Source organism: Notolabrus celidotus, chromosome 14 (genome assembly GCF_009762535.1).
Source record: "Notolabrus celidotus isolate fNotCel1 chromosome 14, fNotCel1.pri, whole genome shotgun sequence".
NCBI lineage: Eukaryota > Metazoa > Chordata > Actinopteri > Labriformes > Labridae > Notolabrus > Notolabrus celidotus.
Window position 1 is genome coordinate 7,077,527 of NC_048285.1, and position 23,652 is coordinate 7,101,178.

At 41.8% G+C, this 23,652-nt stretch overlaps 2 protein-coding genes across 5 annotated transcripts in view; both read right to left on the reverse strand.

The window, feature by feature from the left end:
* Positions 1–11,313, reverse strand: part of pax3b (paired box 3b) — a 29,289-nt gene extending 17,976 nt beyond the window's left edge. For 2 of the 4 annotated variants that reach the window (XM_034700829.1, XM_034700830.1), the window contains exons 1-4: positions 10,837–11,313; positions 10,056–10,291; positions 9,786–9,915; positions 9,248–9,391 (exon numbers count right to left, since the gene is read on the reverse strand). In XM_034700829.1, coding sequence (XP_034556720.1) covers positions 9,248–9,391; positions 9,786–9,915; positions 10,056–10,291; positions 10,837–10,921 — 595 coding nt within the window. In that variant the 5' untranslated portion in view covers positions 10,922–11,313. The remainder of the gene's footprint in view (positions 1–9,247; positions 9,392–9,785; positions 9,916–10,055; positions 10,292–10,836) is intronic. The other 2 variants (XM_034700832.1, XM_034700831.1) reach the window with 2 other exon arrangements.
* A 5,425-nt stretch (positions 11,314–16,738) lies between these two features.
* On the reverse strand, positions 16,739–23,096 carry LOC117824957 (E3 ubiquitin-protein ligase rnf152-B). The gene is given in 3 exon segments (XM_034700478.1): positions 16,739–19,656; positions 19,658–19,941; positions 23,020–23,096. Coding segments are annotated over 2 exon segments (771 nt in total). The 5' UTR covers positions 19,709–19,941; positions 23,020–23,096; the 3' UTR covers positions 16,739–18,936.
* Positions 23,097–23,652: the final 556 nt, after the last annotated feature.

Below are 23,652 nucleotides of genomic sequence, written 5' to 3' on the forward strand. Positions count from 1 at the left end.
CCGGGAGCCGAGGAGCATTAAGCCGCAAAATAAGAGAAGAGCAGTTGGAGGGGGTGGAGGAAAGGGGGTTAGTGGAGAAAAGAAAACTGTTTAATTTAACCAAACTGAAACCCCTGAGAGGCACACAGTGCACGGGACTCTGAGCCAAAACAACCGTCTCCAGAGCCAAGAAAGCCCAAAATGGATCCCGCCGTGCAACGCCATCCCAGGGAAGAGAGAAAAACAAGGAGGAGAGAGAGGAGGAGAAAGGAGGATTTAGCTTAAAAACAGACTGTTGGAAAGATTTGCTGATTTCTTTCAGGGGAGGGGGGTCGAGTGGGGACACAAAGGCTTAAATATGTCCGCAGAGACATGGGACAGTACGCGTTGAGCATGTATGCATGTGTGTACGTGCGACGGAGATAGAGGGGGAGTGAATGGGGATGTGTCAAACTTGGGTTTCAGACACTTGGGGGAATTGACTGACCATATGTGCGCTATTTACACCCCTCCTCGGACATCCCAGTAACTCTTCTGGGGTCTTTGGTTAATAGTGAAGGTTAAATTGAGCCTGTGACATATAGCCCCCCTCATTCACTCCACCTACCCCTCTCCCAAAAAAACACAAAACAAAAGGCAGAGGAGACAAACGCAGCATTTATTTGGGCGGGCCGACCATGCTGCTCCCATTCAGCAGTCGGGGGACTAAGTGACTGGCCGACTGCATTAAACAGTATATAGAAGTCAAGACAGGCAGATGCTGGGCCGGATAATGGCTTTACTGACAGCTTATGGACCCATCTGTGGCTCTTTCTGCTGCGTTAAGAGAAAAAGATGGTGTGCGAGTGCATGTTGTATACGTGTGTGTGCGTGTTAGAGGCGGGGTTTGGAGGGCAAACTCACTTGACTTGCTAAGGAGGAGTTTGATCCTTCACAGCTGCTTGTGAATGTGTCAGAGCTGCATGTGTCTGTCTGGTGTAGAGGTTTTGTCACATCAGGTTGTGACTTTGCAAAAAAGTTCATATAAATAAAGACATGACAGGGTTTTTAAGAGGTCACAAGAAGGATTAGGATTGTTGTAGAGTACGTGGGAGGGTTATGAGGAAATGGTTACCTGTCACTTGTAGCTAAATGTGTTTCTAACCCTGTTTCCTGTGCAGCGCTGGGGGAGAGTGACCCTCCACGGCCCTGTGACCCTGCACTTCTTCTCTGTCTTTTAACTTACAGCTCCAGTCAGTGGGGAACTTGTTGGAGTCTAATAATGCAGGTTGTTAGAAGGTTAACTGTCAGTTTCTCTTTTTTTCACCAGACTTGAAGGATGTTTGACAGTTTTGTCTCTCTCTTAAAGGCACAGTATGTCATTTCTGCCACGTGGGGGCTCTTTATCAAGACAATGAGAAAATAAGTCGTTTGATGAGGTAGTGAAGTAGCCACAGACCATGGGAGTTTTTTTTTCATGGACAAAACACTACCACTGAAAATGTATCTGACGCATCTCAAGGAAAATTATGTTCAGGGACGAGGCTGAAGTTTTAGTCAAGTTACATTATTTCATATTGAGGCGTGAATCACAGGGTAACTTGCAACATGGCACTCAATAGTGATAATATCATGAAATAAATTGCACAACAACCATATAATGATACATCACCAGATCTGATTTATCAAAGAATACAAAATGCCCCTAAATGCCAAAGTTCAAGATTGATGTCATTAGCGCCACCACGAAGAGTCGTGAAGAAGTGATTCGGTGAGTCAAACTGGAAGGGAAATATTTGGATGCAGCGATAAGCTCATTGATCTGCAGATTTTTTTAATAACTTATTTAATAAGTCTATACAAGGTCAGAAAAGTTGTGAAATATGCTCATCACAGTTGCACTAAGTCCAAAGTGAGCTCTTCAAACTGCAACTTTTGACAAACCAATGGTTCTTTGAATCATGTATCGTGACATGAAATCATGACAGGGTGAGACTAGACCCCAGTGCTTATTACTGCCCCTGCTTATTACCCGGCTTCTCCTGCTGCTCTACAGACTACATGAGCCTCTAATCATTGTATGAAATGATGTGAGTTGCAGAGGAAATATAAGACTGTCATATATTCCCTTAATGAAGAAGTAATGCCTAGAAAATAAGGATTTTGATCTTGTGCAATTTAATTTAACTATTTTGCACAAATGCAAGTAAAATAAAAATTAAGTGAGACATTAAGAATTGCTGAAACGTACTGAATAATGCTGCATTCATGGAATGGGTGGATCTGAGTTTCCTACCTGAACTTTCAGATGGTAAATATTACCAAGAAACTCTCGGTTTGGCAGAGAATTCTTATTTAAACAAGGAAACACCTGTGATCATGTTCTACAAGGCCGTGCATTCATTCAAGAAACCCTGAAGAAAATTGATTATTTTTTATCGCACACTGCATGTAGCCGCTTAATGCTGTAAAGCTTAAAGATCAATCTGATCAGGTGTGAAATCCAATCTATCAAAAGCCACAATCCTGCATCTGCAAGATGCATTCAAGTTGGGTCGCTGCAAATGATACTCGCAGATAAACACACATTTTAAGCATCTTTTCCTGACACCTCACAAAAGCTACGGCGCTAATTAGTTAACAAAGCTGTGAATGAAAGTCAGGCTTCATCAGTCAGCTGATTGACAGCTGCCTGTCCCCCCATCAGCTGCATAGACGGTGCATTTACTGGCCTCTGACTGGCCTCTGCAAACTTTGACACCCAGCCCTAACCCCACTATACACTCACACGCACACACACACACACTCAAACACAACGACACATAGAAGCAACCCTGCTCACAAACACAGATAGATGCATGAGAGGAAAAACACATGCACTCACATTCTTTATTCTTTTTTGCTCTCTCAGACACACACACACACAAACACACTCACGCACATTTAAAAAACAACCTCACCCCCCTTCCCCCTTAACTCCCCCTCCCAGCTGTTGTGCCTATAGTGCATACTTGCAGCAGATAAAGAGGGGCCTTATTCTAAGGCGAGCCATTCTACTTGACCTTCGCTGGGCCTTTTCACTCTTTCACTCCCTTCAAACCGTCTTTTGGGGCTCGCTCGCTCTCGGCTCAATGTGGCTAGTCCATCACGGGTGAAGGCTGGGTCTTGAAGGGGGAATACCCCAAATACCCCCTGCCCCTTCCCAACCTACACACACATACACACACACGCTCGGGCCCCCCTCCCCTCTCCGAAATCACCCTGACTTCAAAGTTGGTGTGCATTCATTAATTGCCCTTTGAATTGATATCAGAGGGTCACAATAAGAGTGTGAAAGGAAAAAGAGGCTTTAATGAAGCATAGAGCAGCCATTCATTTGCAGATAACTATGTTTTCATGCTTGAATAGTCATCATGCATGGGCTTATTAGAAAAAACTCATGAGAGAGGGAGGAGTGCGGGACGAGGAGAGAGGGACAGAGAGCCCCGGGGTAGAGGAGAGTGATTTGGAGCTCGCCACTTGCACCCTGGTGCCCCCCTTTGCCCTCATGCCCAGGGACTCACTGAGTGACACATTCATTCTTTCACTGGACACACAGAGCCCTCTTCAGCAGACACTTGGCTCAGGCCAATTTTCACCAATAGCTATAATAAAATCCATGGAGAGCTTATTGGTTCTGTGAGTGTCAGAGCTGATGAGATAGAAAGAAAACTGACAACATTTGGGGATTCTAGCAATTATTTACACTCTGAATTTATCAGCTGGTTATATTCTTGATATTTCAGTTCAATCTAACTATGGGGAGTTTTAGAGAGGATATGAAACAGTCCTGTTGGACATATGAAAGCAAAACAGATCATCAGTGTGAAGTTCCCTGTGTCTATGTAGTTATTTGGAATCCCTCTCACTGTTGTTACTCTAAAAAGGTGGTTTGCAGAGAGCTGACCAATGAGCCTGTGTTTACATGCTTACAGCAAAGTTTGACATGTGAAGTGCAATTATCAGATGAAAGAAAGCAGGAGCGAACTGTCTAATTGGGAATACTGAGAACAAATGTACAGGACAGGATGACCAAGGAGACATGATGTAGTTTTGTCTACAGAGGGATGTTTCAATCGACATGACAGATGATAAATGACAGACAATGTTCCTTCGTCTGTCTCTTTGTCATTGTTGGGTTTCTGTCTCTCATGATGTATGGTTTCCTTTACCAAATATTATTGCCAAAAGCAACATTATGCATGCTTTTTTATGTTCGATGTAAGACCAAAGACATCCACTGGTCACAATCCAAACAAAAAAATGTAGCGCCATTTTTACAGTCAGACATTTCTGATTGATCAGGCATGTCCATGGTAAAAAATATGTTCCTTTAATTCTAATATATATAGTAAAATGAATAGGTCAAAACACACTATTTCTTATTGTCTATACTTTTTTCAGTAAACCTTTAAAGCCTGAGCGTTTGTGTCACTTATGTCAAAATAGCAACTGCAAGCTGAAGTACAAAGGTTCATGTGGATGTCAGTCTCTGCAAACACCATCACACACTGAATGCACAAAACATATTCTCCACCTCTTCTTCCAATCCTTCCTATCACTCCTCTCCTCTCCTCTCCTCTCCACTCCACTCCACTCCTCTCCTCTCCTCTCCTCTCCTCTCCTCTCCTCTGACCTGGCACTGGTCCAGTCAGTGTGTGCCCACATATCACATTTGCAGCACGCCATCCTTCACCCCGAGTGGCAGAGGAACCCAAGATCTCCTTTCATTGGCATTATTTATACAAACACAGTCCTACTCGGTTTCTGTGACAAAGCAGGCTAAATCTTTATGGCTCTTTCATGTATTGTCTGCTCATGGTTCCCCCTTTGTCCCCCGGCCATTGGCCTGGGCCTCGGATACAATGAGCCCGGGGGAATGGAGGCAGATTGAAGGAATGCGCCTCAATAAACCTAATTATGACATGATGACTGCACTCACCATGGTAGGGGTTTTTCAAAGATCCCGGGCTTATTCAATTAGCCCTTTCCAGGATCCCCTTTCACCAAATAAAGTTATCCCTTTGACTGTTTGCATTGCAGAGTGGAATGTGTGTGTGTGTGTGTATCCATGTGGTTGTGTGTATTAGTATGTGTGTACGCACACACACTGCCAGCCTAAATGGAAATGTATCAGCCCTCAACAAGGCTCCTCTGTATTATCTGGCTAATTTCACCTAACGAAGTGGGGACTCAAAAAGATACACTGTGAAAATGTGAAGCAGGAGGAGGGAGGAGGCGGGACACCGTGACTGTTTTAATCATTAACTTTGTCTGCAGGGTTAATGACTGTGATGCTGGGAGTGTGGTGCAGCCCAGCAACAGGCCTGCAGGGCAAATGTTACTGCCAAATATCAAAATATTTGATTAAAAAATGAAGAGGGGGATTTTTGAGTATGAATTCCTTTCTGTATTAACTTATTTACTGTTTGCAAACGGGTTAGAGAAAATGTGGTTTGATTTATTTTTATAAGTCAACGTTTTACATCTTATTATGCTACTAAGTATTTAATTAATGCAGCAACAGGCTGCTCCCACAAGATGTGGAGCCTTTTGTAGGGACCAAAAACTTAGACCACATTAATGCAAATATTAATGTTCTAAAGCTAGCATTTAAAGAAGTTGCATTCAAACTGAAGAGACCAAGAGGTGCTGGAAAAAATCTGCTGAATGTTTTGTTTTGCATCGAATACTGGGTAAATTTCATTGAGGCTGTTTGATTTATAGTCAAACTATTAATTCGAGTGTTCTTACATTAAAAAGTTGCAACAATAGTTATAATGCAATGAGATAGCTTCATAAAAATAGAGGCGACTAACTAAACAATTCCTTCTTTTTCATGATGCTCTTTTCTGATTTGAACCGTTTTTAAACATGCATTTTAAAACAGTGTAAAAAGCTAAGACGTGTTCAATCCGCAGACTGTTGATAAATAACTGAATCAGAAACTTTAAGTAACTGCACTGACTTTCCTTTGTGCGCTCCGGAGGATGGAGCTCAGATATGAAGCGCGCTGTGCGCCGCAGGCTGAGAGACACACTGAGGAAGAGTAGGAAACAGAGGGAGAGGGGCGGTGTTGCTCTCCAGATGAAAGTGAGATGAAATAAAAGAGTCGATTTAATCTGCTTGAAGAGATTTGGGGAGCAAGTGGCGAAGAAGAAGAAGAAGAAGAGAGAGGAGGAGGTGAAGGGGGGGTAGGTTGAGTTTTCGGAGTAGTGCGCTGCGCTGGACGGGTGGCCGGGGCCCCCATTGTGAGGCTGCGCTCCGGGCCAGACCGGGGCTCTCCGGGGAGAACATTGGTCCCCATTCACCGAAAACACTCTTTAATACACTCCCTCCGTCATTAAATGTGACATAGCACAATATCGACATCATTTAGAGGACGTTATTAATGTTCGAGGGGGCAAAGCGGCCGCTCATCAAAGAATCAATAATAGATCATGAGTTACAGACGCTCAGTGTTACGAGCGCAGCGTTTCAGGGAAGAGAGCTACACTTTGTTTTGTTGGCCAATTAATGTCTGAATATTATGACAGACAGCAATTAAGACTCAGCAAAAGATACTGGAGCTGGCTGTGTAACTTTTCTGTTTGAAATGGAAATCAAACTGGACGTTATTAAAAGTTTACTGACGTCGAAAAACATCTGCGAAATACATGTGCGCTTTCAAGTTTTTATTTGAAGACTTAATAGAGACTGTTGATTATAATTTGGAAATTGTCTTACTGATTTGTTGGTTTAATAACCTTATTTTTCTATGTCATTGTATCCTAAAGTATGTGCGAGCTCTCGAAATTATAATGAAGCTTAGCCTGCAGTATCCTAAACTGTTTGGTTCTCTCGAAAAGGCTAATTACTCCTCAGAGTCTCGAGCTAAGTGTTAAATGTTTATTTGTGCGCGTACACGTGTGTGACCGCGTGCGACTCTGGTTCAGGGAGCGAGCACGCATCCTCAGGCAATACGTGAGTGGATTTTAGAGGCCTCAATTGTCCCTCTGAATGGCTGTGAGCTTCTTTAGCCGACCCCAAAAGGAAACATTTTGTAGGTGAAAACGGCCATTTTCTCTCTCTAAACCGTGCCGGAGCTTTCCTGAATAATTCATCCTTCATTGCGGCCTCTTAGTGTGTTTAGTCGGAGCTTTTCTGTGGAGGAGCTCTCCTCTCCCCTTTCTTTTTTTCTTTCCCTCTGACTGAATTATAAACAGGTTGCCTTCTTCTTTAGCGCCGACCCAAAGCTGTTTCCAAGCTGGCCTTTTGTCCGTGCGCAGCCCAAGCGTGAGCCCCAAATAGACTCTCGCGTCTTTGTCTATCAAGTTCATCCGTGAGCGTCCTGTTGTGCGCGCGAGGCGTGTCTTTGTGAGGAGTTGGAAACCGTTGAACAAATGTTTGATCAACTCATCTGGGGGACATTTTGTCTCTTCAGATCCGAGTCTTTTCTCTTCTCTCCTAGTTTATTAATAATAAAATGAAGAAAGGTGCTAACAGGGAAATGAAGGGTTAAATATTGACATTTTGCTGCTTTAACTATTTCAAAAAACCCAAATGAGGGGATGGAAAATATTTGAACTACTCCTTTATGAGGGGGCGTTTAGTTTCTGGTATAAGGTGAGGGATTAAATACATTAATTTCCAATTTTGTATTAAAATATGAAATAACAAAAGCTCATTTAAAATGTATCTCATTACCGCCAACTCTAAAGTTAAACTGAGAGTGAGTTGACACGTACTTCACCTCCTGTGTTTTCCCAGGATTTAGCCTCCCCCTTTCACATTCTGAGCATATGAACTAAACTGAAAGGAAATTTTAACTCAAACAGAGTAAAGAAAAAAAAATCCATGTTGGTTTAATCGAGTCAAGGATTACAAACACATTATCAGCACAGTTTGGTTTCTGCAGATCCACGAATGACTGCCAGCCAAACTTTTTAAGACGGCCCATCATGGAGATGTTAGGCATTTAAGTGCCAAACTAAACAAGCAGTTAAGAGTAACGATTTCCCATTGTAATGACGCAGGTAAAATAATGAATGAATGAGGGAAAAATAGGCTACTGAAATTAAAATGTACAAAGCAGTGTGCCAAACCACACTGTAAAGTTTAATAAGGACAGTGTCGAATAAACAGAAGAAAAACAAAGTGTGCAACACATCCCGCTTTACACAGTTTAAACTGATTAAAAACATCTTTAACCTGCATCATAAAATATCTGTTAAAGTATCTCAGCTTGATGGGAATAAAGTCTGGAGGAATGAGACACTTGTTTTATGCACAAATCACCTTTCTGAACTGTTAATGGGAATATTTAACCCCATTTTAAAGCCCACATCGAAGCTTAAACGACCTGGCAAATTCTTTAAATTCATTAAACTTCTTTGTAAAGTCCTTTCTATTCTGGTTGTAGTTTACAGGTGGTCACTTTTTACAGTGGACGCTGCCGTTTGAAACACTAATAAAAATCGATTCGTTGCATAAAATAAATAAATAAACATTCTCACGAGCTCTGGCCAAGAGAAATGTGATCCATGTTTCCATAATTTATTAAGTAAAATACTTTTAAAGTGATGGGAGGAAATTAAAGCCTAATGCTGTGGACGGCTGCGCCATTGCAATCCACAGGTTGAAATGTTAAAATTTGCAGTATGCAGACTTACTGTAACATAGCTATTCATCCACAAGGCTTTTAAACCCAGGCTGAATACACACACACACACACACACATTCACGAACACACACGCACTCCTTTCCCGCACAGGGCCATCACCTGCTGTTTGATTTACGGTATGGCCTCATGGGAAAAACATTAGCCGGGTAGATACGGTCGATAAAGAATTCTTCACAAAGGAAGACACACACTCTCCACCCCCAGCCAACAACTTTACAGCATGCTGAACTTACTACTATAAAACAATTGTGTCTTACACACTGCTCAAAGCAATCAACAGGTTGAAAAGTGGAAATTCAGAGCAGTTAATTCACATTTTCTGAAGAGATTTACTTGCAAAATATATTTTTATATTTTAATTTACTCCAGAAATGATCCCTAACAGAGAAACAGCCGGTTCCATTTCACCATGACTTTATATCCCTCACAGCACAGCCGGAAAAGTTCTCTACAGCTGAGATCTGATGTAATCGCTCTGGGCTCTTAATGTGTGTGCAGCCACTGATATGAAAAAAGATAACACTGGTTTGAGCGCCAACTACCTTTCCCCACACCTGAGCCACAATGTCACACGAGCAGTTTACTCACATCTGTCTCCTAAGATGCCTTCAATGCTGTGCTTGGCCCTCCGGTCGCTCTCCTCCAGTTCTTTCTTCTCGATCTCATCTTCATCATCATCTTCGTCGCCTTTGCCCCCAAATTTACTCCGCATGATGCGACTGATGGAGCTCACTGCGAGGAGAAATCATTCAATGAGGGAAAATTAAGAAGATAGAAAACAAAAGTGGAACTTTGATATAAAAAAAAACAAAATTTGGATGACGTGAAATCATCGTGGAATTATTGGTAAATTCAACACACACGCAGAGTAAAATAGTAAAGTTTATTAAATTGTCTAAGCATTAAAACAGAAAAAAAGAATGATTTGTAAGATTTACTTAAGAAGTTGGAGATGTAACTTTACTTATTGTTTAATTTGATTTAATAAAAATCTAAATTCCTGATGATCGTAGTTGATATGAGTTAGAATTGTTTCATCAAAAATGGATGACGTCCATTTGTAAATGATGTTAATTTCAATGATTGCCTTTAATAGTGTAATTAAGTTTATTTCTGCCCTTTTTACCTGTAGGGACGTTGTTGCGGTCACAAATCCCATCCTTCAGTAATTTATCCCGAATCTCCCAGCTAAACATACCCGGGTTTTCCCGCTTGTATTCTTCAATTCTCTTGTCCACATCCGGCGTTGTTCCCTGCTTCACAAGTCAGAAAAATCACAGTTTACTCACTTTGCTTTGGCCACTACAGAGGCATCAAGATTTCATTTTAAAAAACGTGTTATTGTGAAATGCCTCATTGCAAAATGACTTGTTCGATCTGCTCTCCTGGTCTGTACCTTGGGTTTGCTGCCACCGATGGCCCCGGGTCTGATGGAGCCCGTCTCCTGGTACCGGCACAGGATCTTGGACACGCAGCCGTGGGAGACCCGGAGCTGCCGAGAGATTACGCACGGCCTGATGCCGTGGTGGGCCATCTCCACGATTTTATGACGGATGTGGTTGGGCAAAGGTCTTCCATTTATGAAAACACCTCCGAGCTGGTTCACCCGGCCTTGACCCAGCGGGGTAGACACTGCATTTAATCAAAATATGAGAGGGACTTGTAAATAAAGTTATCCAAGTGCATACTGTTATGGCTACATAACGACACGAGGGGAAAATACATTAAAACTGACCCTGAATGCACCTCAACAGCTTACATAAACAACTAAATACTGGCCTTAGCTGAAGCTGCAGATAACAAATCTAAAGCTTATTACAATTTAATGAAATACAACAGTTAGACAATTACACAGATAAAAAATATAAAGCCTGAGATTTAGAAGATGCATCCAAACAATAAATTAAACAGACAAAGTTGCAAATTCTGACAAAATATGTGAGGTAAGAAAGTGATACAAAGTTAAGCAAGCAGATAAAAACAACTGCTAGGTTATGATGCATTCTAAAACTGTAGCGGTCCAGTAGACTCCCAGCTTTTAGGTCATACGTTTGATACAAGACATGCTATCACTGATTAAACCAGGACTGACTTTTGAACAACATGCACAGGAACTTAAAATAACTGCTCTTAACACTCCTGGCTGTAAACTCCGTGTTGGTCTTGTGATGCTGTACCTTCCAGCGGGAAGCCACTGCGGGGGTAGTTCTGAGCCAGCGTGGGTCGCATCATCCTGGGTATTGACCCCGCCAACGCAGTCATACCTCCAACACCCCAGAGATTGTAAATACCTCCTCCAAACGAGGAGGCTGCTGCTGCTCTTCCAACACCGAGTTTGCAGCTGGAAGACGCCGTCAAAAAACCGTCCCTGTAAGCCTGCGCAGAAACGTCCGAGAAGGGGTGCAGACCAGCACCAGCACCAGGGTCCCGGGCAGCCTTTACCCTCCGAGGAGTTTTATGTGACGACAAAAGAGGAAAGCAGTTGGACTTTTGGGCGTGAAAAAGTAGAAAATGATCTGTATCCTCAGTTTAATTCGCCATGCGTAAAAGCCTACTGGAGATGTGGTTTCAATGGCGGCGTAGATAGGTCGAAATAATTGTTGTTGTTGTTTGTTGACACCGGTACAAAGTGAGAGCAGACCGTCAAAAGTGGCTAAGCTCTTCTCTCTCCCCGTCAGCGCATCCCGGCTGTGATTGGTCGAGCTGGTACACCCGGTACGCAGCGTAGTGCGATGATTGGCTGAGGGTGAAAACTTTCCTCCAATTAGAGACGCTGTCACAATTCTGCTAGGACGGGACAGGGGCGTCAATTAAAAAAAAAAAATACAAGAGCTACAGCAGTCATGGCGTGTACTGTTTGAACAACAAGTTTCTAAATTTGTGCTGTCGTTGTTGAGTGAAATAAAGCTTTAGAAAAAGACTGAAGCTGCTTAATGAGCGAGGATGTGATAAATTGGTAGTAGCTCACTTAACTTATTTGCATTGATGTAGGCCTGCTGGTCTTGATGTGTGCCATTTCTTGCACATTATACATATAGGTTAAATTATGGTCCATACTGTAATTGGATAAGTTTATTTAACACAAAGACATGGCAATTATACTTTTGGATTGTTGGTGTCCACTGCCTTACAGGAAGCAAAACAGTTGTGTGCAATGATATAATGATATAAAAACAATAGGATACACGATGCTTGCTCGTGACGTCCAAAAATGTAGGAAAAAATTATTGCCAAGCATATTAATCCAATACAACAGCATCGCTTTAAGATAAGAGCTGAGTTCAGGGTGAACTGTAGCCTAAATACAGTTCGACTCATGCATTGCGTTTCAAATGGAGTGTTTTGTTGCATTTTATTTATCTTAACTGACCACTTGCTTCCTCTATGAATCAATAAATTGACACCAAAACTATCAATCAAGTCACTTGAATAAATTCAGTGATGACTGAATGGCTATAATTTAGGTTATTTTACGTACACTGTTAACGTCTATATGCACATATTAAGTTGAGTCATTCCTGCTTTCAAATGTGTGAATAAAAAGTCCAAAGCTGGATTTCTGCTACATCTAAATTACAGCAAGCTGTAGCCTTGTGAGATGAAGCTTAAAACATGTTATTGTCTTTGCAGATATATAACAAGAAAAAAATATTACAAATCCAGCATCTTCAATTTGGTCAGTATTCTTTGCGTAAAATCACCCTCAACCTGTTAAATGCTTGCTTTCTCACACGACCCCTAATTTGTTTCCACCCCATGGCCTCATATATGACACAAATGGTGCTAAAGTGTGTGCACCTCAAGGAATTTATTGTGGTTTTCAGACTGCGCAAGAACCAGCCGAGAACAGTCTGAAGGGGGACGTGCGCCACAGCAGGATACGACGCCAGGGCGGCCGTAAAGCCAGTCTAGCTCTGGTAAAGAAGTAGGTACATCCCCAAATGTGTAATAATTAATAATACCACCGCCCATAATGAAAAGGGATAGAGTAAGTAGCTGTGTCTTGTAGAGATAGTCCCTGAAACTCTTTGTGTATCGTGGGTCACAGCATCCTTCAATCCCTAATCAATCACCGAAGCAAAGGTTCCGCTCCTGAGCTTTGAAATCAGACAATGCTCGTTTTAGCCCACTTCACTGTCCATCACCTAAAGAAAGGCAACTCCATCCTCTCAGTTGTAGCGTCATTTTTTGCCTTTGCACACAGACGGAGAGAGATATGAAAAGTTTTTCGGCCTCATTGAAATTTCCGAAAACTGTTGTTGGACACTTGGAGAATACCTGCTTTGCCGATCCTTCCTCGTCTCGGCCCAGTGGATAAGAAATCATGGTACACCTAGGTCACAATAATCAAAGTACACAATTTGACACATTTTAAGCATCTATTTGTGTTAATAATTGACCCATGCTTGCGAAAAAAAGGGCCCGTGGAAGAGAGTACATTTGGAAAAGCCTTTTCTGCTCATCAGCTGTAATAAAGCCCTGAAACCTCCGCGTGACTCGTGCACAACTCGGGCTGAAATTCACCCCCAGCACCTGATCAGCCCTTTCATGTCTTAGCTCACTCACCTATGGTCCACGGAGCAATAACGGGGACCCAGCGGGGGACCCACCGCAGTCCCTGTCATTCACCTTAATTTACGCACAGTGAAGAGATGTCCCACAGGCTAAGTAGGTTTCAATTAACATTCGCCTCTTTTAGCTGCTTTGGGGAAAAAACGCACTTCAAAAGTTGGCTTGACTAAAAAACGCACGAGGACAAAGGCTGGGCGCTGGGTTTAAAATAAGCATGGCTAACAGGGGGTCTTTCACCTGCTGAGGAAGACGTGATTATCCTCACACTGAAGATTATTATCATGACTAAATGAATGATCGGGACAAAAAGAGGGGAAACGTGAGTTTGTTTTAGACTGATTTTACATTTGTAATAAAACAGAAGAATGGTTTGTTTACCCTTCTGTAGTTGTTGATTATTTGAGTCTCTAATGGGGTCGTTTTATAAACCATACTTATAAATACAGTATTTTATTAACTTGTATAGATGTATGCAGTTTTAATACAAATTTAAGGCTCAACTTTACGCACTTAGGCGTATAGCTATTTGTTTTCTTTTGTAGACTTATTCCTCAAAGAAAGAGATCATCAGTCTTTACGCAGACGAACGTGACGATTTAGGAGTGTCATTGATCTATTTGAAATTGGATATTACAGAAAAAAAAAGAAAAACAGAGAGGGCAAATGGAAAACAGAGAGTCACGATGCATACCTCGGCCCTCTCTTTAAAGCGACACTGAATCTCCGTGTCCAATCCATTACCGGAGGATGAAATTCAAAGTCAGAAATCTCGCTTGATGAGAAATAAATTAGTAACCTCGCATGCTCTGCGTGGAGGACATTCACAAACACAGATCTGTCGAATCAATTAGTTTTCATTTCACACTAATATGGTAATAATTCACACGGGGACAAATGGGATAGGCTATTTATAAATTAAATAATTCTATTTGACTCACATTGAGAAGACGGTGCACAGCTGGGTCAGGGTGTAAACAGATCAGTTTATACCTAGAATACTACTAGTATACTACTACTAGGCCTATTTGTTCTGATAATTAATGATCAGTGGGTTTTTATTTGTAGGGTCTGTAGTGGCATGTAACGCGTTTGCTTTACAAGTGTGTTGTCAAGAAATCTAACGTTTCCACGCATAAAGTTGGCAACTAGGCTTCCATGCAGGTGTGGAAGAAGTCTTCTGTCTTTTTTCTATTGATGTAAAAGTAAAACTACTTGAGAGTCATGCATTTGGCCTAAAATAAAACCACCGTCCATAAGAGGAAAGGAAACTGAATGCAAGGTAGAATTATCAAAATTAGCCTATCAGTGGCCTTTACTCCAACAAAAGTTAGGCTTGTTATTTTTATATTAACTAGTTGATAACATATATTGCTTAACCAGAACTATCTAACTACTGCTTGGTTGTTTTAAATAAATATGTATTTCAGGAGCTTGTCATTCCTGTGTTGACTTCTGGATCTAGAAAAAAACTTCATGGCTTTCAAAAAAATGTTAATAATAAAAGTATATATTTTTCTGAAATGTGATATGAGCAGAAAGTTATTAGTTACCTTAAACGGAAACATCAAAGCAAAGCATACGTCCGGAGAAGGCCTGGGCTACAGTAGCCTACCAAGCTTTGTAAAATCAAACTAGCCCACAATAAGGCGAGGTAGGTCATTTCCAACCATAGCTCATTTGAATGCTAATGAGTTTAAAAAACACACTTAAATAAGATAAAACATTTATATTTTAAAGCAATATCACAAAGGTTTCTGGGCTTGATGCAGAAGAAGGCCCCATTTAATTTCAGGATATAAGGCCTATGTTGTTATGATTCAAAACGAGGAAAATATGCTAAAAGTTTGAAGCTATGTTTGTTTTTCTGCTCTGCAGTGTTATTGTTCCTGCTGACTGACAGTGTCACGTACAGTGAATGGAAACTTCTTGTTAAAAGGTAAACATAATCACAGTACAGCTTCATAGAGCAACATGTTGATTGAGAGGCATTTACATTCATCAGCCCGGAGTCCTTACGCAAACATGTCGACTGATTCTGTTTGTTGTCATGGATAATCTGTAAACACACATTTGCCTTACACTATTTTCCAAATCAGTGAAACCAATCCTGATTGAAAAATACAGTGAAGGCCAAGATTCAATAAGATGTAGTGTTTTGCTGCTGCAACAAACTGACCAATCATCTAACAGATATCTGTCCACAAGGTGCTGAGAATATTTACAGATAGGTAGTCAGTAGACTGTACCTTTGTGTGGCGTGAAACTTTTGGTAAATACATAAAAAGGAGCCTTTATCTGTAACCACAGTAACCTAAGATGCTGATGGTCAACACTGGGTGTATCTGTTCTGTTTTCTTATAAGTGGGAAACCTGTTGCTGAATGACTTGGTTCACATCAACTAACAGGAAAGCCTTGTATGAACAAGTAAACTCATACAGGAAATCTCAGGCTCAAATATTAATGATGCATCATCAAACAGCCCATAATAAAAATATATGTTGACTTTTAATCAAGTTTAAGCCACAAGAAGTTTAAGCAAACAGACCAACATGAGAAATGAATTTAGAGGAAGGGTGGGTGTTCTTTTCTATTTTTTAATAGCATGTAGTATCCTTTATCAGCCAGCAGGGGGAGTGTTTGATGCACAGCAGGGAAGCTCCAGAGCTATGGAAAAAAAGTGTGCTTAAAAGTGAATAAATAAACTGTCCATGTGGATGGATAGATGTATGGGTGGATGGATGGATGGATGGATGGATGGATGGATGGATGGATGGATAGATAGATAGATAGATAGATAGATAGATAGATAGATAGATAGATAGATAGATAGATAGATAGATAGATAGATAGATAGATAGATAGATAGATAGATAGATAGATAGATAGACTTGTAATATTGTTCTCTTTAGACTTCAGTGACTGAAGATGAGGCCTACAAATATGACATGGCACCATTTTCCCAGTCATGCCTATAGGCGATGCAGTATGTTAGGTTTGTTACCAACCATGATGTCATCAGGGGCGTGCCAAGACTTTTCTGACTAGGATGGCTCAACTGAGGCACCCACATAGGCAGGGGTGGCCAGGGTATGTGCATACACACATACACACAAATCAGTGGCATTTACCACCACAGTCTTCTATCAACTTTAATGACTATCATATAAGTATAACATACCTTTTATATTTCTGTGTGATTATTTGACTTTAAAAAGAAAAACAGCATTTTGGCAATGCACACATCTTCTGAGATCTGGTGGATGTAGGTAAACTAATTTCACTGTGCTCGCACTCGCCGAACCTTAAGAATTGTTGTTTTTTTTGTAAGTAGCCAATCATAGCTAGCTTTTTAGGGTGGCACCTGGATTGGCAAGTCAGATTTCAAGGTGGCTTGTTCCAGCCCTGGTCATCCCTGTGGGCATGCCCCTGGTAATATATGATACCTACCTGGGTGACATGCTAACCTATCAGCTGTTGTAGGACAAAGAATGAATGCAATAGGTAGTCATGTTTCCTTTATTACTGAAATGTGTTTATGTATGTAAAACAGCACATAAAGAACATTTCTCTGTGCAAATACGTTTGGTACTTCAACAACAACCACAGATTCTCATAAAAACCAACAACATCTTCTAGGTCCTCTGAAATAAATACAGTATGCTCACATAAGTCAAAGGTAGACCCAGTTACTTGTGTCAAATAAGAGGGTGAAAGTGCATCACCTGACGGCTGGGGAAAAGGTTGAGCGGGATGATTGAAGCAAGCATGGGATTCAAGTAGGGAGGGTTGAAATGTTTTTTTTTTCTTTGCTTTTTCCTGGTGCAGTCAGGGAGGAACACTGTAAGTGTGTAGGGCAAGAAACCACTTTGGTTTCCAATTTATCTCTGATATCTCTAAGAAATGCCGACTGAAAGGTCAGGGAGCTAAGAGTGCAATTCACATGCTTGAAGGTCTGTTTGTTATCATGAGGGTCTTGATTACACCACAAATCACTTCTTTGAAATATGCAGGAGTTATAAATAAATAGTTGTATAGATTGTAGCAACAATTAAACAACAGTGCATTTACCTTTAGATTGGCAGTTATAGTCATGATGAGAAATAAGCTGTTTTGGTTAAGCTGTGTTATTTGAGGCTGACTTCATTCACAAAATTTCTCCTTTTTTTCTCTTTTTTGCAGACCTACAATACATTTTTAGATACAATTCCATAGTTACTGAATAGTAACTGAATTTTAATGTTTCAAGTTTAGGGAAATCTAATATTTGGATTTTGTTAGTGCAGAGATTAATTCAATCTTCCCCAGCCCCATTGCAGTTTTCAAATCGTGTTATATGCCTCCTGGTATTTCCAGCCACTCAGCTCAGGCAACTGTGCACATTACCAGAGGTAATTATGACTCCTGCCAATCTCTGAGGAGTCAAAAGGACACCAAATATATCCTCTGATAAGATGAAACAGACACTTTAGATTCTGTAATGTGAATCTGAAGGAGGAAGAGGAATGAACTTCATGGCAGCAGCTGATGTTGGACTTGAGCCTGGATCAGTCCTGTTAACACACTTGTCCTCACGGTTATCTCTACTGACTTGTTTTCTAAGCCTGATCTAAAGACCAGCATTTTACATAAATAACAAAAAGGTGCAAAGTGGGAGGGGAGGCAGCTCCAGCTGATGGAAAACCCTGTTTTCGACTTCCGGTGTGTGAATGATGTGACAGAGAGAGGAAATCCCTGCCGACACTCCAGCTGGATGCCGTCTGGGTGTCTGCAGGAGGCCCGTGCATGGATTTGCTTTTGATTACAGTGAAGTTTTGCTTCATTCAACAACAAAGTGAGGCACACGGCTCAGGAAACACTATGTCCCTTTTGTTAAAAAAAGGTAAAAACACAAAGCCTTGACCTTACAGTAGCCTCACATGCACAAACAAAGCACACACAGGGTCAAAAGCAAAAGCTATCTCCTTAAATCGCTTCGAAAAACCTGAAAAAGGTGCAACTTTTGTTATGAAAGAGGAAACGGTGCCATTCTGGAGGATAAGTTAAAGCACAAGGGTTAGATCTCACCTATCCAGAACCATTCAGCTTCCCTGTGGATTATTTACAGTTTGGATTGTGGGTGTGACTTCTTTGTAACAGAATTACACTTCAGAGGCTTCTCATACAAACAAAAACGCCTCCTTGAAAACCAAAAGCCATCACCTGAAAACTCAGTGGTGAACATTGCCAAATAGTACTATCTGTACAATACAACAGTGCTTTGTTGAGATATAAGAGTGACTCATCATGGACCGTTATCATACAGTGAGTGGCATTGTGGGATATGCATATTATTTATCAGGGTAGTGTGGAGTGGGAATTGAACCCCAGAAATAAGCACTTCACATTCAGTCATCACACAAACCTCAGCTCAGATCAACACCGTCCAAGTCTTAGACCAGCTCACCCATCAAGACAGCCCCCCGACAGTCAGCTGAGCCTGCTGTGCATTCAAGTGCATAAGTTAAGGATAAGAATACCAAGGATCATGTCGGCCTATTGCTCCAAACAACATGAAGGCCTTTGGGTGTTTGCTATACTGATAAAAGGCCATTTTGGACGAGATTTGTTCCTAGAAAAAGTAAAGGGAGCAGGAGTCTCAGGTGTCATTATTTACATGATCACACAGCCATAGCACAACATCTCCATCACTACAGCCAGCAGCCTGTCAGGCGTTTCTCCGGGAGTTACTGGTGGCGGAGGAGCGGCCTGTCTCATGGTCCGGTCTATATTTGAGCCAGCAGATGAGCCATGTGACGACCACCGAGAACATGGCCAGGATGCTGGCTACCGATAAGCAAATGGGTCCCGCCGGCGAGGGGGGGATGCTGTGACTGTGCACAAAGATCAGGCCCATGAACAGCAGAACCAGCATGGACAGGAAGGAGAAGATCACGCACACGCAGCCGGTGGTCAGAGCAACTCTCTTGCAGCTCTGACAGCTGTCGTAGCGCACCGAGTCCTGGGAGAGGGTCGTGGCCGTGGACACTGTGGTGGACGGGGTCGCCTGGCTGGCGCTGGACGTCCCCGACGCCTCCTCCCGGCGGAGGGCGACGAGAGCTGGGTGCAGCGGGGGAGGGTACGGAGGTAAAGCGTCCTGAGGCAGGGGGTCCGAGTCGATATAGAGGGGGAAATCCTCCGTCACCTTGGTGTTGTTAGGCAGGTTTTGTATTCGATAATCCGGCACTGGAGTCCTATGACGGCAGATGGGGCAGCTGATGCGCCATGGCCGCTCCTCCCGGAGGTGCAGCGTGTTCAGGCACTCCTCACAAAACGTGTGCAGGCACTCGAGGATCTTAGGAGCCCGGCGGTCAAGGTCGAAATAATTGTAGCAGATTTTGCATTCGTACTCCTCGTAGGGGAACACCGTGGAGGCCTCGCCGGGGGGGTTCCGCTCCGTTTGATGCCAAATCTACCTCTGCCATGTCATCTTTCGCCATTCACATTCTCCGGTGAACACAAAGGGAGCTGGCGGACAGATGCTGATGACGGTGCACGTCTCTCCTCCTCTCCCCCCTCCTCTCCCCCGCGCTCATTGAAACGCCATCATCCCCGTGGACATGGTTGATGTGTGTTGTTGTTATTATAATCCCCTGCGCGTCCGTTCTGCAGATCGGTGCGTGCGTCTGTCTGCTGCTGGGTCTGAACGATCGGGATCTCATTCGGTGCTCGGCTGTGTGGGAATAGATGATGTAATGGTGGTGACTCCGGTGCGCGAGCTCATCCGAACATCCCACAACCCACAGAGAGAGAGAATAAAGGAGAGAGAGAGAGAGAGAGAGAGAGAGAGAGAGAGAGAGAGAGAGAGAGAGAGAGAGAGAGAGAGACAGACAGATAGAGATTTTTGAGTTTTTAAAATCCATTTATTCTGATAAAATTATTTACAATCTTGCAACAAAGAAAATCATGAGATACAACCAAACATCAAAGCTGGACTTAGGTTATATTAACACATCTGCAAAAATTATTTTAGAGTCCTTTAAAGAAAACAGAGCACCATCATAGTCCCATGTATTCTGAAAAGCAGCTAGATCTTCCATTTTTACATAATATCTGTACTCCAACAATACTCAAGCTTTGACAAGGTTCTTAAAAACTATCAAACAATCACACTTCCGCCCATTTTCCATTCTCTTCTTTTCTACTTAAATAAATTGCCAGCTTTTCTTGTCCTAAGAGAAAATTCAGAAGTCAACCTGTTTTCCTCTTTTTCTTACTGTAAGGGAAACCAAAAATAAACATCTCATCAGTGATATCTTCCCCGAAGTGTGACAAACGATTACCTTAATCTTTGACATTGTAGAAAACAATGAAAGATGGTCTCTCTCACACAGCAGAGAGAAAGAGAGAGAGAGAGAGAGAGAGAGAGAGAGAGAGAGAGAGAGAGAGAGAGAGAGAGAGAGAGAGAGAGAGAGAGAGACAATTGCCTTCATGTCCCGTTAAAGAGGGTGTGAGTTTGTGCGTGTGTGTGTACTTGTTGTCTGTGCTCTGTGGGAGCAGCTTTGACAGTCATACTCGATCCCATTTACGAAGACCCTGCCAGACCACAGGATGCGCTAATTTGGTCAACTGGGGGCGTCAATTCTCTGTTTCCTGTAACAAAGAGCAGCTAAACTCACACAATGTGCTGGACAAAGTTCCACAAAAACAAAGGCCTGGATTGTCTTACATTACATATTGAATTGGGAGGTGACAGCTGACTACATTGCGCAGTAATTTGGATAAAAGGAAGCAGCCTGAGAGTTCCGCATTTCTTCAATAAATCATAACAGGATCATGTGGAGTGTGGGTGCTCCAGGCCTCTCGGCATGGTGCTGCAAGGAAATCACAAAAAAAGTCACCAAATGAGCTCGGTTCAGAAAGCATCTTTGCTCTCAAGTGTGCACATGACCTTTTCAGATTTCCACAGGGCCTGTTGCTGATAAAGCAGAAGTTCAAAAACAAAAACATTAAAAAATGTTCTCAGAGATTTCAATGAGATAATAAATTGGGTTCAAAGCTGAGAGCTGGAGACAATAATACACATGCCTGCCGTGGTCACGTGTTATTTTCAAGTACAAATGTTCTGAGCTTCATTCCCATCAAAGTGATATCATCTGTGTTTGGTGGCAACTTGTTCCAAGCTTTCTCAGCTGTAAGAAAGAACACTTGAGAAAGCTGCAAATGAATATTTACCTTCTGGAGATTGTTCTGATTTTAGGGGTCACCTACATTCTTGCAGTTCAACTTTATAGATATTTTGCATCACAGAAAAGACACCTGGGAAATTCTCCTCAAGCTTATTTGAGGTACACTTAAACATTAATGCTTGGTGTGTGATATCATCCAGTTTGTAGAGTTTATGACAAAAGAATGAACTATATTTTCCTCTGGCACTGAAAAGTGAGGCCCCAGGCAAGCATTTATTTGTTTCAGTCAATGGAATCAAATTGTTTTTTCAGTGGTTTTCTCCAGAGTTGGACTAAAGGGAAATTTTTTGTTGTTGTTTAAAGTATGGATGTTCCAAAGCAACAAGTTTCCTTTTTGTTCAAACTGAGATTGAAATACTGACTAACTGATTCATCTTAAGGTAGGATACTCAGAAACAAGTTAAATCTGTTATCTAACATGGCTAAACAAGTATCACAGGGTCTGCAAGTTAACAGTGTCAAACTGGTTTTCTGAATGTGGGTAACGTTCGCAAAGCTATCACCAACAGGCTTCAGTCCTCCCTGCAGGCTGACATACATGCCTCTGCTTGTTACACAGTGTAGGCTGTTAACCGGAAACAAACTAAAACAACTTTCTCTCCATTTTCTAAATCAAACTACTAACAAACATGACGCACTACAAGATGGAGTCAGTCAACTCTGCTTGTTTATATCCAGATAGAAGACCTTGATAGCATACTGGTATTCACCAACAACTGGAGCTTTAGCTCTGGGGAGTTGCAGGTGGCTGTGACAGCTTAGACACAACATATGACCGGCACTTCAGGCCTATGATTATAAAAGTATTAATAACTTGCTTATCTGACTAGTGATTCTGTTGCTAGTGAGGGTAAAGATGATTAAGTCAACTCAACACACATACCCCTAGTTTGAAATAGAGTTGTATAAAGTACTTGTCAGCAGTAAGTGGATTACCCACAGGGGATCTTGGTCTCCTTGGACTTTTTTTTGAGAAACCGGGTGGAGAACCAGCACGCATGCTAGATATCAACCTCTACAGATGGAGTCATCTCAATCAGGTAATTTGGGTAATTTTAAGAACTCTGACCCAAACATTAACAGTTCTAATTGTACATCATATTTAAAATATATATGAAGCGCTCTACTTCACCACTGGAAAGCTCATTTGCTTTTGCTCTATTTGCAGATGCAACACATTCATGTTCCTCCGCCTGCAGTGCACTGACCTGCTGTGCGGGTCTGCCGGCTTCGAAAGCAACAAACCAAGCTAACACTGATTGGTTTTGACATCAACAATGACATGGGTCATGTTTTTTTTTAACTTAGTGACATCACGTGTTTCAGGGGACCCCACCTGCAGCAGCTGATGGAATAGCTTACACTATGGTTCTTCAGCAGGTTTCTCAACAAAGGGCAGAGCTGACCAGCATCTCCTGTGGGTAATACACTAAATATGGACAAGTAGCTCATACAACCCCACTTTAAAAAACAAAGTATCCCCTTAACACATGAAGTCTAAGCCATGTGCTTAATTACAATTGTAATTGCAAAAGCACATTACAAACAGGATTGTAACTTACCTCATCAAGGTGGGCAGTGGCAGCAGGGCATGTTGTGGTCCAGGCTATCACAGTTAGCTTACTGTGGTGTTGTCTAGATCATCAGAAAAGTATCCTGTCGTCAAAAGAATTTTTTTTTTTATCTCTACATACATCATCTGACGCCATGTCCAGATCTTGAAAAAACAACTGAATTTTTGAAAGGGCTATAGGTGTATGACCATTTCAGGTTTCCGTATCCTCCAGCTCTCACACAGATAAAAATACAAACACATGGCTTAATGTAGAAACAATCATTCTTTAAACAAGAGGAAAGATAGTTGTGTGATAGTTCAGTTAAATCATTCTATACAGAGACAGAAAATAAAACACCATGGGAATAAATATTCACAAAATGACATGATAAATAATGGGATGGAATAGGATGCTTATAAGCGAGCCTGAATTAGTGACACACCTTTCCCTCTGGGGAATTGTTGGACGACTTAAAAGGAGAGGTGAAAGGGCAAAATGAACTTGTGGACTACAGAAGAAGACACAAAAGGAGGGGATCTGCACTTAAACATTGGAACATTGTGGAGTTTGTTGGTCCTAACATTCTTGTAAATTATCCCACAGTTTTGTGTAACTATGACAGGTAGTATGACTCTGGAG